At 38.5% G+C, this 17,160-nt stretch overlaps 1 protein-coding gene across 1 annotated transcript in view; it reads right to left on the reverse strand.

The window, feature by feature from the left end:
* Positions 1–9,328: 9,328 nt before the first annotated feature.
* The window catches only part of LOC137997571 (pre-mRNA-splicing factor ATP-dependent RNA helicase PRP16-like), a 31,698-nt gene continuing 23,866 nt past the window's right edge, over positions 9,329–17,160 (reverse strand). The window contains exons 19-26 of the mRNA XM_068843653.1: positions 15,701–15,865; positions 14,494–14,642; positions 13,145–13,199; positions 12,926–13,060; positions 12,309–12,434; positions 11,546–11,641; positions 10,430–10,548; positions 9,329–10,242 (exon numbers count right to left, since the gene is read on the reverse strand). Of these exons, the coding sequence (XP_068699754.1) occupies positions 10,170–10,242; positions 10,430–10,548; positions 11,546–11,641; positions 12,309–12,434; positions 12,926–13,060; positions 13,145–13,199; positions 14,494–14,642; positions 15,701–15,865 (918 nt within the window). The 3' untranslated portion in view covers positions 9,329–10,169. The remainder of the gene's footprint in view (positions 10,243–10,429; positions 10,549–11,545; positions 11,642–12,308; positions 12,435–12,925; positions 13,061–13,144; positions 13,200–14,493; positions 14,643–15,700; positions 15,866–17,160) is intronic.

Here is a 17,160-nt window from a genome sequence, read left to right on the forward strand (position 1 = left end):
CTCTTGGAATAGAATGTAAAGCTATTTTGATGTCCATTAGTGAATGATCTGTTTGGTAGCCGACGTCGACAGAAATACTAGCACTCGTAGGATTGCACACGAGACTTTGGTTTATGAGGAAAAAATCTAGTCGGCATGAAATTTCAGTTTTTTTTTTGGACGCCAAAGGAATAAATGACTATTTGGATTTAAGACTCTCCGAGCATCTACAACATCGAAGGCCATTTTCTTACTACTTGTGAAGGCTGTTGTATATGACCTACTCAAGATTCCTGGCTAAGACTTGGTAGATGATTGGCTTATTATGTTCACAATTACACACACCAAGTTTGGTGAAAACCGGAAGTAATTCAATTTTTTCGTGACGCTTTTTGTTTATGGGTCCATTTGGACCCCGAGCGCGCGTGGGGGCTGGAAATGAGTTTAATACAATTCAGCCTAGATCGCTAAAGGCGGATGGTTTCAAGCGAAAAACTGATTTCGAAAGCAGCTGGTCCAATAAACAGGCCAGCCACCTAAAAAGCTCATACCCTATAGTAATACTTCCGGAAATATTGAATTTCCACATGGCAGATTATTTGTAACAACTCCAACATTAAAATGGGTCACACAAGTCACGTTCAGATCACAGAGAGCCGGAGCTCCACATTTCACCCTCGGTATGTTAAACTTGGTGTTCTAGGATCTCCTGACATTGATAAATATTAATCTTTCCAACTCTTTAACGACCTCTTCTGTGACTATAAATTTTCGAACTTTTATCTTTCTTACGTATCTGAGCTACAGCACTTAAGCCTTGACTCCTTTAAAATAAACATTGAGAACGTTCTGCGCGACAGTGAATGGAATAACATCCTCCTATCCATTGGTGGGAGGCAAACGCTCTCACCATTGTGCTACACCCCCGTTCCCCATCAACGCTGATGTAGAAGAAGGAATGATACTTGGCTTCAAGATTGGTTCAGTCGAATGAACGGAATGACCGGAATGTGGTTCAATCGAAATAGGCAGAATATGCGTTCTTTTGGGAAAGATTTGGCGGGAAATGATACGCGGCCGGCTGGTCGCCGGCCGGCGGCTTGAAAATTGTAAAAATTTGAATGAAATAGCGATGCAAACGGTCTACTGTAGATGCGGTTGTGCTGGCCTCTCTTCTGTTTCTTTACCGCTGCTAGAACAAGAAGAACTATAAGTTTGTGTTAATATATAAAAAAAAGTGCCCTCGCCTGGTCAAAAGAAATGACGTTGGGTTGGCATTAATTGATTTGCGCAAAAACCACGAAGCTTTTATAAATTAAGTCGACGTCAAGAAGAAGAGCATATGGGAACACATTTGCACTACGGAAAGCACTCAAAAGTACAAAAAATTCTTCGTCATCTTCCCCGTTAAGGTTTTCAGCAAATGAAGAAAACCGAAAAATCGAGAAAACCTCCAAAAAAATGGTACGTATGGCCATATTTCAACATTTCACGTTCCAGACTTTCGGAAAACCTTTTCCACTCGCATCCTCGCCATACCAACGCAATTGCGGCATGCGCAGATACAATAGTTCTCAGGTCACCTTCGCTAATAGTATTCAGTTTTCAGAATATGTGTTCTTTTGCAAATTGATAATCCGTGTATTGTGTTATTCCTAATCCTAATAAATATGAACTCGCGGGAATCACCCAGAAATAGCCCCAAACGTCAAGGAAACACAAGTAACACACAATTGAGCTAATGAAAGTCGTTTAAATCAAATTTACTTTCCATCTTTTGAACTGTTATATATGATCATGACATTAATATTACGGTGCAAAGTCTTATATTTTGCGCTAGGAGCTTGGGATAGCTGTGGTATTTACCAGAACAATTGGAACTACATTAATATCTATTGAAACGGAAAACTTTGTAGTTGACAATATTAATTTTAATTAATATTGACAAAAGTTTTTATTTAAAATCAAGAATTTTGTTGCTTAGAGTTGTTATATAATTGGTTTTAAGCAGATGCAATTTTGAAGTGATAGGCAGTTTCCTAAAATATTGAACCATCTAAGACCGGTAAGTAGAATGCCCCCCGGGATACCCTTATACTTTGGAATATTCTCATTATTCTTGTCAAATTTACAATTAGTAAAATTAGTACAAATTTTGAAGGCGTAAATGACTGAAGTGAGGAAATCGCCAACGGCGAGAGTAAATAAAATCCCATTTATCATCACCTGCCGCTCAAACTGCAAGACAAACTATAGTTTTGATTTGATGTGAATAAAGTACCTACTAAACTTCGTTTTGTATATTATTTTATATATTCTTCTATTCCGGTATTTCTATTACATATGTTATATTAGCCTAAACTTCAAAAGGGTTACAAAACCTATAATAACTGACCTAAATGCTCAGTTCACGGAGAGATCATCGTGGGAAGTTACGTGTGTTGTAGAGAAATGAATCATTAGCAATAATGCGACCCAAAATCTTCACAATAAACAGTTTCAGTGAAAAACTTGACACATCAGCCAAATGTAATCCTCATTCTTTTTTGTCGTGATCAACACTTAAAGCATTATAGTGAGATTACCAAGATGCCGTTCGTCAAGTTCTTGAGGAACATTATTCGTATTTATCTGAGGAGTTTCATTAGTTATGCGATCCCGAACTTTCTTCTTACGCTCACAAATAATTTTGCGGAATTCTCTTCTGAAACAACGGTTCATACCAGCGTAAATTAATGGATTGATCGTATTGGATAAGTAAAGGAAAAAGAAAGATAGGAGCTTCACATTTCGTGGCAGAACCAAATGGAAGCGCATTAAAAGGACAATGATCCAAAAGGGAATCCAACAGATCATGAAAGCGAAAACAACTACAAAAAGAGATTTACTAATTCTTATCTCTCGGGCACTGATGATCGGCGAGTTTTGTCGCAAGAATGAAATTTCAGTTTTGTGGTGCTGGATTTTTTTCGCAACTTTCACGTAGCTAAAGATGGTGATGGTTAAAGGCGTTAACAAGAACAAAGAGACAACGATACAATAGTGTATCAGTCTGCCACTTTCGCTGAGATGATCAATGGCACATGAGGCAATATTCGGGAAAAACGTGTTCTTTCGAAGACCAACTATGTTTGGGAGGCCACTGTAACAGGCGACAATCACCCAAACAGACACTAGAAGTGTCAATGACTTTTTCGTTGAAAAGAACCTCTGATATTCCCGGTCTGGTCTGCACATTCGCACATAACGATTGAGGGCTGTCAGTCCCATTGTTACTGGTGAAACGTAGATGATAAACGCACTGAAGAAAGCAAGAAAATTACAAATAACTTCACCAAAAATCCAGTGGCCGCTAGCAAGAACAGCTGTCACAAACGGCATTACAAATACAGCCGATAGTAAATCGCTTATTGCCAGCGCGATGATGTAAAGATTCGTTGTTGTTCGCAATCCGGTGTTTCTGTATACGGACATACAAACCAAGGTGTTTCCCATAAGGGACAGAAGATTCAAGACAATTAACGCGCTGACTTCTACGACAACTATGAAAACGTTTCTGGACTGCAGAACACTCGCCATTCTGTGTTGTCAAAACGTCGATCGAACAAAAAATCTCCCTGCTAGAATCTCCCGAGGTGTGGTTGCCTGAATTTTGAACGATTCTTAACTCTTTTAACAGATTTATATATCGTGTTAATTTTAAATATTTCGACAATGTCATAACTTCCTGGGATCAACCCACCTTTGATTGGACGAAGAAAGTGCTTCGAAAGGATTAAGTATTCTGAGATAATAGCTTCCTTTCCTAATTTGGGTACAAATAGACTTTTCCACTATTTTTGATGCCATCCTGGCTGGGGGACAAACACGGCTAAATTTATAGTAAATCTATGGGATTTTAGCCGACTCTGAACCCCTGTAGCGCCGCTGAAAAGAACGTCCGTAAATTCGAATAATAAATCTTCTCATGTTGCTTCTAATTTCGTGGCTATTTGCATGATTTTGATTAGAAGGATTGTAATAAAATGTTAAAAATTCGTTTAGTGTCGTTGAAGCCTGAATCTCTTCTTCATATTTCATGAAAATAATCTCAGTAGAAATGTCCAGCGGTTCTAAGTCGGCCAAAATCCCTACATTTACTGCATTTTTAGCCGTGTTTGCCCCCCAACCAAGATGGCGTCATTAATTAACCGTGGAATGGTCTATAAATTTAAAATGCACCTGCTCAAAAGCTCTCAATAAACTAGATATGAAGCAAACATGGCAAAACGTGAGTAGGGAAAGCATTCTCGGCTTTATATTCATACTTGATTTTCTTGGGCTTTAAAAAACTACTCAAGTTGATGTAAGGTGTGATTTACTAATGGTCGCTACACTTTGTGAGCAGCGTTCTATCTCTTCTAACGTTCGGTTGTCTAACCTCTAGCAAAGATTATGCACTTCTAAGGCCTATCCCGGGGTTTTGGGGAATAAGGGAACACAGCTTATTTGATCCAGGGAACAGCGGAACAGGAAAAGTTAAAATATATATGAATCATCGCTGTATTGTCACTAACTCCTACTGTGTAATTTCTATTGCCCCCCTGCAATTTTCAACCTTGATTGAGGTTTAAGTGTATCCCAAATGAGAACCTCGCGTTCTCGCTGCTTCACGGTCACACGTTTCATAAAAAACCCCAATAAAGTAAATCTATTTCCTGAAAGGTTAGGAATTGTAGATTCTGATTATTAGTTGATTTAAGGCAACAAATAAAAATAAAAGTATGTATTTTCACAAACTGAGTTCGTTTCCGGAGAAGCGAGCGACATCGCTACGTTTTCTTCACACCTTGCTCTAAATACTTTTGAGGTTTTCCCTTTGGGTGCCTTCTTCGTACTTGAAAAAGGACACGATCTTTTGGGTTGTTTTTTGAAGACATCTTCTACAACAAACAAATCGATTACGCCGTGACAGACTAATCGCGCGATGCAAAGCAAAACATGCTGCGCTTCTATAACGCGACTTTTTAAAGTGAAACTGTCACGGAAAGCGCATGCGCTAGCGTCTTGTGAAAACTTGAAAAGTGTTAGGTTATATAAACGTTTTTCAAGTTGAATCGAAAAATTCAAAATGGTGTCCACTGTGGAGGGCCATGGTGGACAAAGGAGAAACTCCGGGGAATGTACGTGACTCACGCGTGAATCCATGATGGCGGCTAGAATTTTCCGTGGGCTCGAGAGCAAACAAACTCGAGCAGGCGCAGCTGATGACAGTGCCCCTTTAATGGCAGTTTAATTGATAATGACAACTTGTTGACAGCTTCTAATTGGAGATAATTTATTCATAGACTCGTTTTTCTTTTGTAATTTTGTCTAGAAGAAACCTTTTTTTCACGGAACTTTTTGCAATTAAAAGAACTCAATGAGATGTACTTGGGAATATCAAAAACTAAAATTTGGCAAAATTATCAATTTTGGGTTATACTGATACCTTAAAAGACTTTTCTGTAATTGCCATTCATTCATTGGCATTGGCCTCTATCGCTTAATTAGGGATTTAACTTAGCTCGATTTTCTACCTGTATTTATTAGTTTTTATTGCCATACGTCATACCATTGTTGAGCTTTTGTTATTTTCCAGGTGCGATAAAGTGACCAAAAGTTTCTAGAAACGAAGTCTTTAGGTTACTTTCTTATTTCTTATCGTGGAAATCTTAAACTAAAACGCGATTCTGCTTTAGAATAAGCGGACTACAAATAACTCAGTGCTTATAAAAACGTTTTTCACAGTTTTCAGAACGAGCACCCACTCTACGAAAGATAAAAGAAGATTCACTTTAACCACACACACACACAAACGCTGAATGTTTGCCAAACCTCAAATTTGCATGGTAAAATCTCTTCTTTATTTTTTAGACAAAAATTTTCTCTAGGCAAAAGTTCGTAATTAATAAAAACAAAGTATAATATGTTGTAAGGGCTTCACGAAGTAGGAAAAGTCTAATATATATTTATTATATCGCAAAGCTAGTCTCAGGGAAATCCGAGCTCTCTGATTGGTTCTTTCTCGGTCGGGATTTTGCAGTACGGGTCGTGTATTTTTATTTTGAAGCAGCCGGCAAATTCAAAATTTGCAACCACAACTGCGACAAAAATGTGACTATTGTCATTCTTCACAGCGAAACAACCAGTAAAAAGCTAAAAGGATCGAAAGTTTACCGAGAATTCAAAGACGGATAAAGAAGACGAATATTCTATGAGCGACTTTATACATTATTATCCTGAGGATCTGGAAACTTGACTTTTGATGCAGAAACTGAAACAGGCATCACCAAAAGCTAGGAAGCCATGGACGATTGTATCAACCATCAGAAAAGTGCAAAAGGGATAACGAATGGTCTTTGCGAGCACTGTTTTATTTAGCGAGCACGTGCAATGACCGAATTTGTCTTCCGAGGTGCGAGCACTTCAGAAAATTCAACTGGCCAACCGGTGCCAGGTTTTTCAGAAATCGTCGCCATATCCGTCCGGCGATCCAGGACCAACCATAAGGCGTTAATCAGGCACTAGACATCCAGAGCAAGAGCCAGAGCCAGAGCCAGAGCCAGGGTTTACCTAGACCTGGACCAGTGAAGCATCCCAGTTCCGCGCCGGTTGATGTCACTAATCAGCCGTCCCTGACGTCATTGTCGAAGCAGTGCGCTCCAGATCAGGTCCCGGTCGGCATCGCCGCGACCTAACATTAGACTACCTTCGAGACTGGTTGAAGAAATGTATAGACACCAGAAAATTTAAGGCTTCACTTAGTTTATATAAAGTGTACAAGACTAGGCTTGTTTTTTTGAATTTATTTTTCTCTTCTTTTAAATATAAAAAGAAAAGGGGAAAAATGTGAAAAAGTTTTATCTTATGGTTTTTTCCTGTCTTCGAGTTTTTCTCTTTGAAGTTTTCTAGCGTTTACAGTTTAGAATAAATAAGCTAAAGTAGAAGTTTTGTGCCGTCGTTACGATCTTTTCGTTCTTCATGGAGTAACAGAAACACATGAGGAAACAGAGTGGCAATGGGATCGTTCTTTTGGCAACTACTGCTTTCCTTTCTCTATTCCTTTACAAAGCCTACCTTCACTGGTACAACGATATGTAGAACAGTCATTCGTATCCAACCTTCCTCGTCTTTTCACTGAATAAAATGCGACGCCTAGTTTGTCGGTTTGAAGCTAGCCATAAGAGCCGTTGATTCGGACAACGTTCGATAATTTCTCTCTTCTATTTAAGTAACAAAGCTCTAAGTATCATCTAAGAAACGTTTACAAAGGAAAAAAAATTGGACAAAAGGGTGGCCGGGACCCGCTCTCTTGGGTTGTTCTATTGTTTTATCGGATAATGTATGCCTCGACATTGCTGCGCAGTGTTATTCACCTGCGAATGCAGCCGCCTCTTATCACTCCCGTCTGATTTGGCATATGAGAGGCGGCTGTATTCGCAGGCTTTTTAGTACAGCGATGTAGTAAAGCATTATTTCTATACCAAAACATCGACGAAGCACTTGAAAATTTGAAGGGACCATTCGGTACCCCTTACACTCATGCTACTAATAGCACGTGTTCGTAATTGGAGGCTGTTCGTTTTCCCAAAACCGATAAAGTACCAGCTGAAGTACTATCTGACTCTTCTCTATGCCTCGCTTTATTCGTCTTTCACATCAGAGGAACATTACAACTCACTAGTCCTTCGTTTCAGTTATTCTTTCTTCGCTCGTGTCCTTCGTTTCCAGAATTCAGAGCGTACTTACTGAAAATTACATCATCTGTAAGAACATAGGACATGAGCGCTATATAAATACCTATTATTATTATTATTATTATTATTATTATTATTATTATTATTATTATTATTATTATTAAGAGAACATTCGCAAAACATGGAATAACAATATTGTCACGCACGTTCCTACAAACGTCCGTACTTAAACAGGCTAAAAAGACGACTACGAAACTAGGTAAATGAAACAGTTTTTAAATCTTAAATTCACTACTTTCACAATCCCATAATACACCTCTATTACCCCCCAAAACGTTTGCATAACAATTGTTTGCAATTTCTCCTGGGACATGAAAATATCCAAAGAGAAGTCGAAACCAATGCTTATGCAGATTTTTTCGGGGTAAAAGAGGTGTATTATGTGATTTGTGCAAGTACTGAATGTCCAACAAGTTCAGCTTTCGAGAAGGGCCAATAAATTATGTTTTTTGCTTATATGCTAATTAGATCAACTAGCCTCGTTCTAAGGCAACCTTTCTGTTGTATTTTGATCATGGAAACGAGGCTAGTGGGTCCAATTAGCAAAAGGACAAAGGAATAATTATTTGGCGGCCATTTATGATTGTCGTCTATGGAAGATTCCTGCGTCCACCTACTAAACTGGATGACTGAAATAAAGGTTACTTTCGAATCCATATTTATGATTTGCTGATATTGTTGTCAATGGTCTCCACCCACTTGCTAACAAGTTTTGGCGCCATTCGCAGATAAAGTGGTCACATACGGGAATTCCGAGTGGTAGCAACAATTCCTGCCTCAGGAATTTCGTAGCCGTTCTCGGCACTTTTTAAATGCTATAAACTCGACTCATTGTCTCCGCTTAAGCACATAACGTCTGGGTGTAACCAAACAACAAACTGTACTCCAAACGAAAGATAGAAGCAATCCTTGCAGTTATCTGGACAATTCAAGCAAATTGTCTCTTCTTGACACCTGAGAAAGCCAGGCCATTTCAACGGGATTCGAACCCATGATCTCTGCGATCCCGTTGAAATGCTCTACCGAATCAGCTATGAAGCCCCGGAGCTGGGAACAGGTCAATTTGTTGGACATAAATGTTCCCGTGAAATGACTGTCGAATGAAACAGAGCATTGGTAGAGCATGACACCGGCATCAGAGAGGTCATGGGTTCGATTCCCTTGGAAGCCACTTTAATTTTTTCATGTGTCCATAAGAAACAATTGCTTAAAATGTAAAATGTAATCATTTCTATCTTTCGTCTATAAAATACATTCCGCTCTTTGAAATTCGCTATTATCAAACTCACGATTCGATTCAAGACCCGTACCCTCTAGAATGCCCATGTATATGCTCCCACAGCACCTTACTTGTCTTATTTTCCGGACCTTTCAGTTTTTCTCAGTTTTAAGTATCTCTGCCAACTCAACGTAAGCATTTAGGGTTCATTTCCACTGATTATTTCTGTAGCACAAGAGATACAAACATTTGATTGTATCAGATATTTTACATTTACTAGGAAAGCAAGTGCATCCATCCGGCTCGGTTAATATATAGCAAACTATAAAAAAATAAACAAACAAAAAGCATGTAAGAACGACCAACTGTACACTTTATTTACAAGTCAACAAAATACATATTTACTGCCATAAGATTTAACGCCGGTAGAGCAACGCATTTTCCGGTAAAAAGAACTGAGGTTCTGTTCATTGCCAAAGTATATACTGTACACCAAAATAACAAAATGGAAACAAGCAAAGCAATAAGTAATTTCTAAAAACAAAATACTCATACAACGTAAGCGGATTGCAACCACACGAAGCAGTAAAAACTGGGAAAAACACCATTTCAGGATACAAAGCTCCTGGGTTGCACGAGTATTGCGCGTTTACGCGTATACTTCCACGTGCACAAAACGACAACCAACAAGGAACTAAATGTAATAGAACTAGAGCCAATCACGATTATAAGCTCTATGTAAAAGTTGATATGCTAAATTGCTACAAACATTCTTTCTTTGATACGGATCGTTAATATGTGGAATAATTTGCCTAAAGATGTTGTACACGCAGAATCGCTGACTTTATTTCGCAACAGATTAAGGATATATGTGAATATTGATTAATACGATTGTAAGCAGTTTTAACTATCTGTACATTCTATATTTTACCTTTTCATCATTATTTTGGGGAATCTTTTATGTAGGGATGACCTCTAGATATCCCCTTTCGAGAGATATTGTATAAGTTAAATTTTTTATCTCTTGAATAAAGTATTGTATTGTATTGTATTGTAACGACAATACTATCCTGCCGCTGTCAAATACAGCAGCGTCATACAAAGATGGAGGGATAAATCAATGGTCACCCATGTGGCGCGATCGTTAATCCAGAGAAAAAAGAAAGATATTTCGTCAACTATTCGCGATTATCTCACAGTCCAAATCTATAGGGAGAACGACGTGGAGTGGCAGGGGGCTTGCGTCCTGGAGTAGCAATTTGCGACCTGCAGTTAAAGAAAAACAACAAACAATTAGTATTTTGCTTGCTGTTAATTCCACAACCTGGCTTCTCTCAAATGCAGTCGAAGAGATTTGATTATCTCGACCTTTTTTTTTTTTTTTTTTTTTCAACAAGTCATTTACTGTGAGATCGACAACTCACAGATCTTCCAATGCACCATATTTACTAACTTTACTGAAGGAGTTTGCTTGGCCAGAATTTCCTCCTCTCGAGCTTTCATCTGCTCGCTGGCAGCAGCCATCTCTTCTTCCATCGCCGTCATGTCTTCTTTTGCACGTTTTCGTTTTTCCTGCGCGATTCACAAAAAAACCAAACAAATAATTGAACAAATATTTAACTAATATATGAAAGCAAACCAAAAGATGAATAAATTCTGCAAAAAATCTTAGGTTTGAAATGGAATGGCGAATGAAAAAAGTGACAACAAAATGGTTCTCAATGTAGCTGATCTAAAAGCCTTGTCAAGATGACTCCTGCAGAGTCATTAGTGTAATTTCAAGATACAAATCTTGCGACAAGTCTTTGCTTTTTTATATGTTCATTGCCAGATTTGCAAAACTTGGGAATGGGACATACAATGGACTGCTTCGTACGTTTGTCTAAAAGATATAGATTACATCCAAAGCGACCGAGAACTTTATTAGCCTTACGAGAATACAATTGATATGCAAGTTCAAGTGTACGTCGTTTAACATTGCAAGTTGTAAGTATTTCGCGAGAGTTACGGTCCGGCCAGAGGTACACCACTTACAGAGAACGTCTAGCATTCAAATTGTAATTTACGATTTCCATTAATGCTTTCCACGACAACAGAGACACTTAAAGCGCAGGAACGTAGACCGAATGCAAGAATGCCTGTTATAGCGCCGTACGAAATTCTCTTCAAACTTTGACTCTTATCTCTCAAATGCGTTTTTTGAAGTACCCGTCTTAAACTCCTTTGAAAACATTTTCGTATCGCGGTTACGCTGACTTAAAACTCTTAAAGCATGTTAATCATTATTATTATTATTAGTTAGTTAGTTAGTTAGTTAGTTAGTTAGTTAGTTAGTTAGTTAGTTAGTTAGTTAGTTAGACTAATTAGCACAAAGATAAAAGAATAATATAGTAGCTGCCATTTTTGCACCGGATCTATAGTATTCAGTAATAACTGTAAAAGTTCAGTGATTGAAAATGTTTTAGCATATTCCAATGAGAGCACTCTACGACGGCACTGCAACTTTTGAATCTTTTCATTTGCGATTCAAACCAAATCATCAAAAGTTCTTCAAACCAGAACAATGTACCAGTCTGGTCTTTGTGGATTCCTTAACAGTGTAAAACATGGGTCCGAGCTCTGCCAGCCAATAACCATCCACAGCTGTAACACATTGCATGTACTCCTGTTGAACGAGATAAAATGTGCAGTAATGATCTTCATGAACTTGTCATGTGCAGTGCTTTTTAAACCTTCAACAAAAACGCTGAGGTTGAAACGCAATTTTGGACGATTGCCCAACTGACAAATGTGGGACAAATTCCAAGCGGACAGCCCAACTCCACAAATAAGAACAACAAAACAACAACAACGACGACACGCAAGCAAAATCTAGAGAGGCTGTTTGCACGACAGCGAAGGAAAATACTTGCTGAGAAGTTGAGTGGATTGACCGACAGCAACTGCTTGGGTTATGTCCGTGCCATTGTGAATGATGCTTGGGAAATAACAGTCCATTTAAGATGTTTTCACGCACAGGATAACTGGAAATTATTTCAAACGTGTTTGTCGAATCTTCGTGGCTTAGCGCATATCCTGGCCGATCGAATTTGTTACACGACTGAACCAAAATAAATAAAACAAATTATTGGAATATTTTTCATATTTAAAAACATCGTTTTCACAAACAACCGCATGGGCAATAACGAATCACCGCCCCCCCCCCCCCCCCCTTCCAAAAAAGGCCTTTATAGGAACTATTGAACTATTTTAGTCGTTCTTCTTCGAAATTTCTCAAAATTTAGCTTTAAGTCTCTGCGAAAGAACGCAAATAAAGTAAAGGGATTTCTTACCTTGGATGTCATGACTAATTCGTGGTAGACAATATAGTCCGGTGTATACCCCATACCAAACAGTGCACTGGTCGGGTGTAGATGACAGGGCATTCCAGTCCGCATGTTGACGTATTCTCCAATACCCTGCAGTTAAGACAAGTTGAAGGGGACATCTGTCGTTGAATGAGGTTCACAAGAGCACGATCTGAATGTAAGGTCCTTTGTAAATGGAGTCCTTGTCACTACAATCAAGCTTCTGAGACTCTTTGCAAGTCCATCTTTTATTTCTTGTTTTACTTACTTCAAAACCTTCCTCGCAGACCCACATGCAACAGAGAAGCCTTCTGGCGGGGATGCGTTAAATGCTTCAAAGTAAATTATTATTGAATACAAGGTCGCAATAGGGAATTCATTGGGGCTTTACTGTTTCTGGAGTATTTTTGAAGGATCAGGCGCCATTCTTCAGCATTTGTTGTCACCTGAATGAACGCAACCTTCTGGGTGTGGCTGGGAATCCCGTGTATTGTTGAAGGAATTTGTAGGTTACTTGCACTGTGATTATAAAGTCCGACAATATAAAGCTCTCTTAGTATACTTAAGAGACAAATTAAAGTCTCGCTGCAGAGGTGACTTACCTTGAGCCTGGCAGCTTGATGGAAGTAGGACGAGCAAATGCACTTTCTGATGACATCCCAATCATTGCCACACGATTTTAGCGACATTTTCTGTTGAATCATGATATCTTTAAGCTGCCCACGGACCTCACGAACCTAAAAGATAACGCAAAATGTAATCGAATTAAGTTTTCGAGACGGCATAATATGACAAATAAATGTCAAGCCAATGAAACTTACCTTTCGCATGGCTTTGATGTGAATAAAGTGCTCGCTACACCATTGACCTGAATAACTAATGATAACAAAGAAGCAGTTTAATCACCAAATAGACAAAATCTTATGCCCCGTTCACACCAAACCGTTTCCTGAAAAAAAAAATCGAACAAATTTGTTTGCAAGCAAAGTATATTCGCGAATTTGTCATTACTGATATGTGTTTTTCTATTTTTGTTTTACGACAAACTAGATTGATGCAGTCTACAAATTGAAACACCTCATCATGCGTATGTGTCTACGTGTACAGAATAGAAGGTCCTTTCCTATGTTATTAGGTGATTGAGGGTCCATCAAGTCGATCAGTTATTTAATTACACCATTTATAATTTCTTTTCCCATAAGTTCAGTTTTTCTACCAAAAAATAAACTAGTAGTAAACCAATACCCCATTCACACCATAGTTAATCGAGGGACTGGTTACGAAATCTTAAAACGTTCAAAAGCGAGAACAATGTTGTCGCAATCGATGTTGAATTGACCGTGACCCTGCACAATCTTTTGTTTTGGTCTCGCATGGGGTCCCAAATTAGTCGCGCATAATTTATCGAAGGATTTGATTGGTTATCCTATCGAAAAAAGGTGTGTTTTGTGCAGGGTCAAGGCCAAAAATACGGACAAAAACATCAAACGAAGGAACTTGTCGAGTTTCATAACTATCTCCATGCATTAACTATGTTCACACCAACATGACATGTTCAGTTCCCCAGGTTTGTAGAGGGAAAATCAGAGATCAATGGATAGAGTGGAGATCTGCCCTGCAGTGATACTTCGTCAATTTCAATTACGAAGAAGAATTGGCGACGAGTGTATTGCATGTAGCCTCTTCTTTGAAGCGAGTCAAAGTTTTGCTGGCTGATAATGAAAACTCCTTTTGATAAGAAAGATTCTCCGGCACTTGGTTTTACTTTGAAAATGGTTACAATAACTGGAAAATGGTGTAATATTTTCTCCCAGTTCAGACTGCATCGGCACCACCCAAACCAAATTTCCTGAGACATTCTTTTGCTCTCCATAGCAGAGTAACTCAAGTCAACTAACACTGGTTTATTATTATTTAACCCCAACAACTGAATCTCGCAAAGATTTCTTTGTTTGTACTCAAATTAGTAATTCTTGTCTTGTTTAAGTCAAATTACGGTAATTTGTGAATTTGCGAATTTTTCTCTTGTTCTTTCAACATTCCACCCAGTTTATCAGCCTTAAAACTACAGAAATCGGTTGTTTTATTGCTTGAATATCCTGCATGTTCAATTATGAGGCTGAAATCGGGACAAGGAGCAAAGCAAACCCAGAAAAAAGCTTGCACTCACTTGTTGCTTTTCCACTGTAAGTAAACGTTAAGGTAAGTTAGGTGGTCGCTTTCTGGTACAGAAAATTTCTCCCTGGCGGCATCGCTTTCCTCTTCTCGTCCTTTTGGACGAAAAAATATGGCTGGCACTGACAGCATGGAAACTATTGTCTAAAAGAAACGAAATAATTGAGATAGTAGGGAGTGTTTGAGCCTTTATTTTGGACTCCACAAGGGTCAGCGAAGAGTAATCGTTAAATTGTTTTTTTTTTTGGGGTTTTAGCCGTCTCTCGAGTTTCACTGATGTGACCACCGTGAAGAACAAGGACCAATCTACACTGGTGCGTTTTCGCTAGCATACCTTTTGATGCGTTTTGGCTTATAGTTCGCACTTCAACGCCTAATAACACCGACAATAAATAAATTAAAACACTGGACTGGAGCGTTTTTACTGTAGCAATGTAAAAAGCGCAGACTATAAACAGTGACACAAGGCGACGGTCTCCAATGTAAATTGGGGAATCATTTACTTGTGTTAACCCTGGGCATTCACTCATCGGGCGCCCTAGGATGACCACAGCGTTAAACAGAGTAAAACCTGCTAAGTCTCACTCCCAGGGATCAATGGATTAACATGCTTTAAGAGTTTTAAGTCAGGGTAACCGCGATACGAAAATGTTTTCATAGGAGTTTAAGACGGGTACTTCAAAAAACGCATTTGAGAGATATGAGCTAGTCAAAGTTTGAAGAGAATTTCGTACGGCGCCATAACAGGTCATGAAGACAGCGAAACCTGTAATGAAAATTCCTTTGCAGGAAAGTTACTTGGCATGCCGTGAAGGTAAAGGTCAAGGTACACGTTATTTAACGTCGGAAGTTCCTTTACTCTCTAGAGAGTATTCTCCCAGGAAGCCGACGGTGAGCTCATTTTACCCCCCTCTTTCCATCAGTGCTCCGTTTTAAGGGTATTTAAAGCTACACAGGCTACACTGAAAGGAAAGAAGTCGAAACTAGGATGAGAGATCCTGGGATCGAACTCGGGACCTTATGCACAAAGGCCGCGCACTAACCGACTGTGCCACCCTTGCTCCTGGAGTAACTAGAACGTAAGTTTGTCCTTCCGCTGACAAAAATACTATTGTAATGTCTTCTGGATATCATATGCTAAACATTACTAGGCCCTTTGTTTCTTCCCTTGATTTACTTTTTCTTTGCACATACTAACTTACCAGTGTCTCGTCACTGCACTCCATGTCCACAGCTATTATTAACATTTTCGACAGGGCGGGGTCTAATGGGAACTCGACCATCTGTCGGCCCAACGGATTCAGACTGCCTGTGTTGTCTAGCGCTCCAAGAATCCATAACTGGTACATCGAATTTAAGATGTTGTCCTAGAAAAAGGGACAAAATTAACGTTTCGGTGCTAAAAATTACAAAGAACAAAGTTTAACTGGAAAATCACTTTTTTAAAGAAACTCTAAAGTAGAAGCAAAAGAGTATCATATATAGCACTTGTTTAAAAATTAAGCACACAACAACAACTTTATTGTCGTCACAATAACTAGTAGATGGCAACGCACAAAGAAAAGGCATGCAGTGTAGCCCAGTGGTTAGGGCGCTTTGCCTTGAGATCCGGGGACCGCCTAGTCCCCTTCGCAGCCGCTCGGGCCGGAGACCGCCGGTTCAACTTCTCAGCTGCACTTGCAAATAGCCAACTAGCTTGTCTCCGGCCATTGGGATTCTCACAGATATGACGGACAGATTTTTTTATTTGCTCGATAAAATCCCCACAATGTACTGATAAATATGGAAAAAAATATTCGATAGCGATTTTTCTTCCCCGTGTTTTGATGTACCAAAAACGTGAAATTTCACTTCCGGTGGAGTACAAAACCACGATACCGAAAACAGGAGACTGGGAATGATATTGAAGTCATTTCAGGACATTTAGGGTGCATTCGATTGACCCTATTCCGGAATAAGTATACGTGGAGTGATGATTTAAAACTGTATGTTTGGCGTTTTGAAGCAACAAGGATAATAATAATAATAATAATAATAATAATAATAATAATAATAATAATAATAATAATAATAATAATAATAATAATAATACTTTATTTATATAGCGCTGATTACATTACAATGTTCAAGACCGCTTTACAAGTTCCAAAAATAATAATAGTAATAATAATTTCCAATTTATACTAATATACAAATAAAAGAATAAGATAATACAAAATACAAAATAATAAAAATCAGTAATTAGCAATATTTAAATATGCACTCATAGCTAACAAAAATATGAGCTCTTAAAAAGATGTGTCTTAAGTTTCTTCTTAAAAGTGTCAATAGAGTCACACCTCCTAATTTCTAAAGGAAGACTATTCCATAATCGAGGTGCACAAACAAAGAAGGCACGTGAGCCATACGTCTTGAGATTAAATTTGGGCTCATGCAGGAGCATTTGCGTAGACGATCTTAACATACGCCTTGGAATATAGGCTTCTTCACTTAAATAACTAGGTGCTAAACCATTAACTACTTTAAACGTAAATAATAAAATCTTAAATATTATCCTCTGGATAATAAAGATATGTTTAAAATAGCATTTTAGCGGGTGTTTGACATTTTAATGTGAATCTCCGTAAAAGCGAGGGATTTCTAACTTCTATTCCATGTATTC

Source organism: Montipora foliosa, chromosome 1 (assembly GCF_036669935.1).
Source record: "Montipora foliosa isolate CH-2021 chromosome 1, ASM3666993v2, whole genome shotgun sequence".
NCBI lineage: Eukaryota > Metazoa > Cnidaria > Anthozoa > Scleractinia > Acroporidae > Montipora > Montipora foliosa.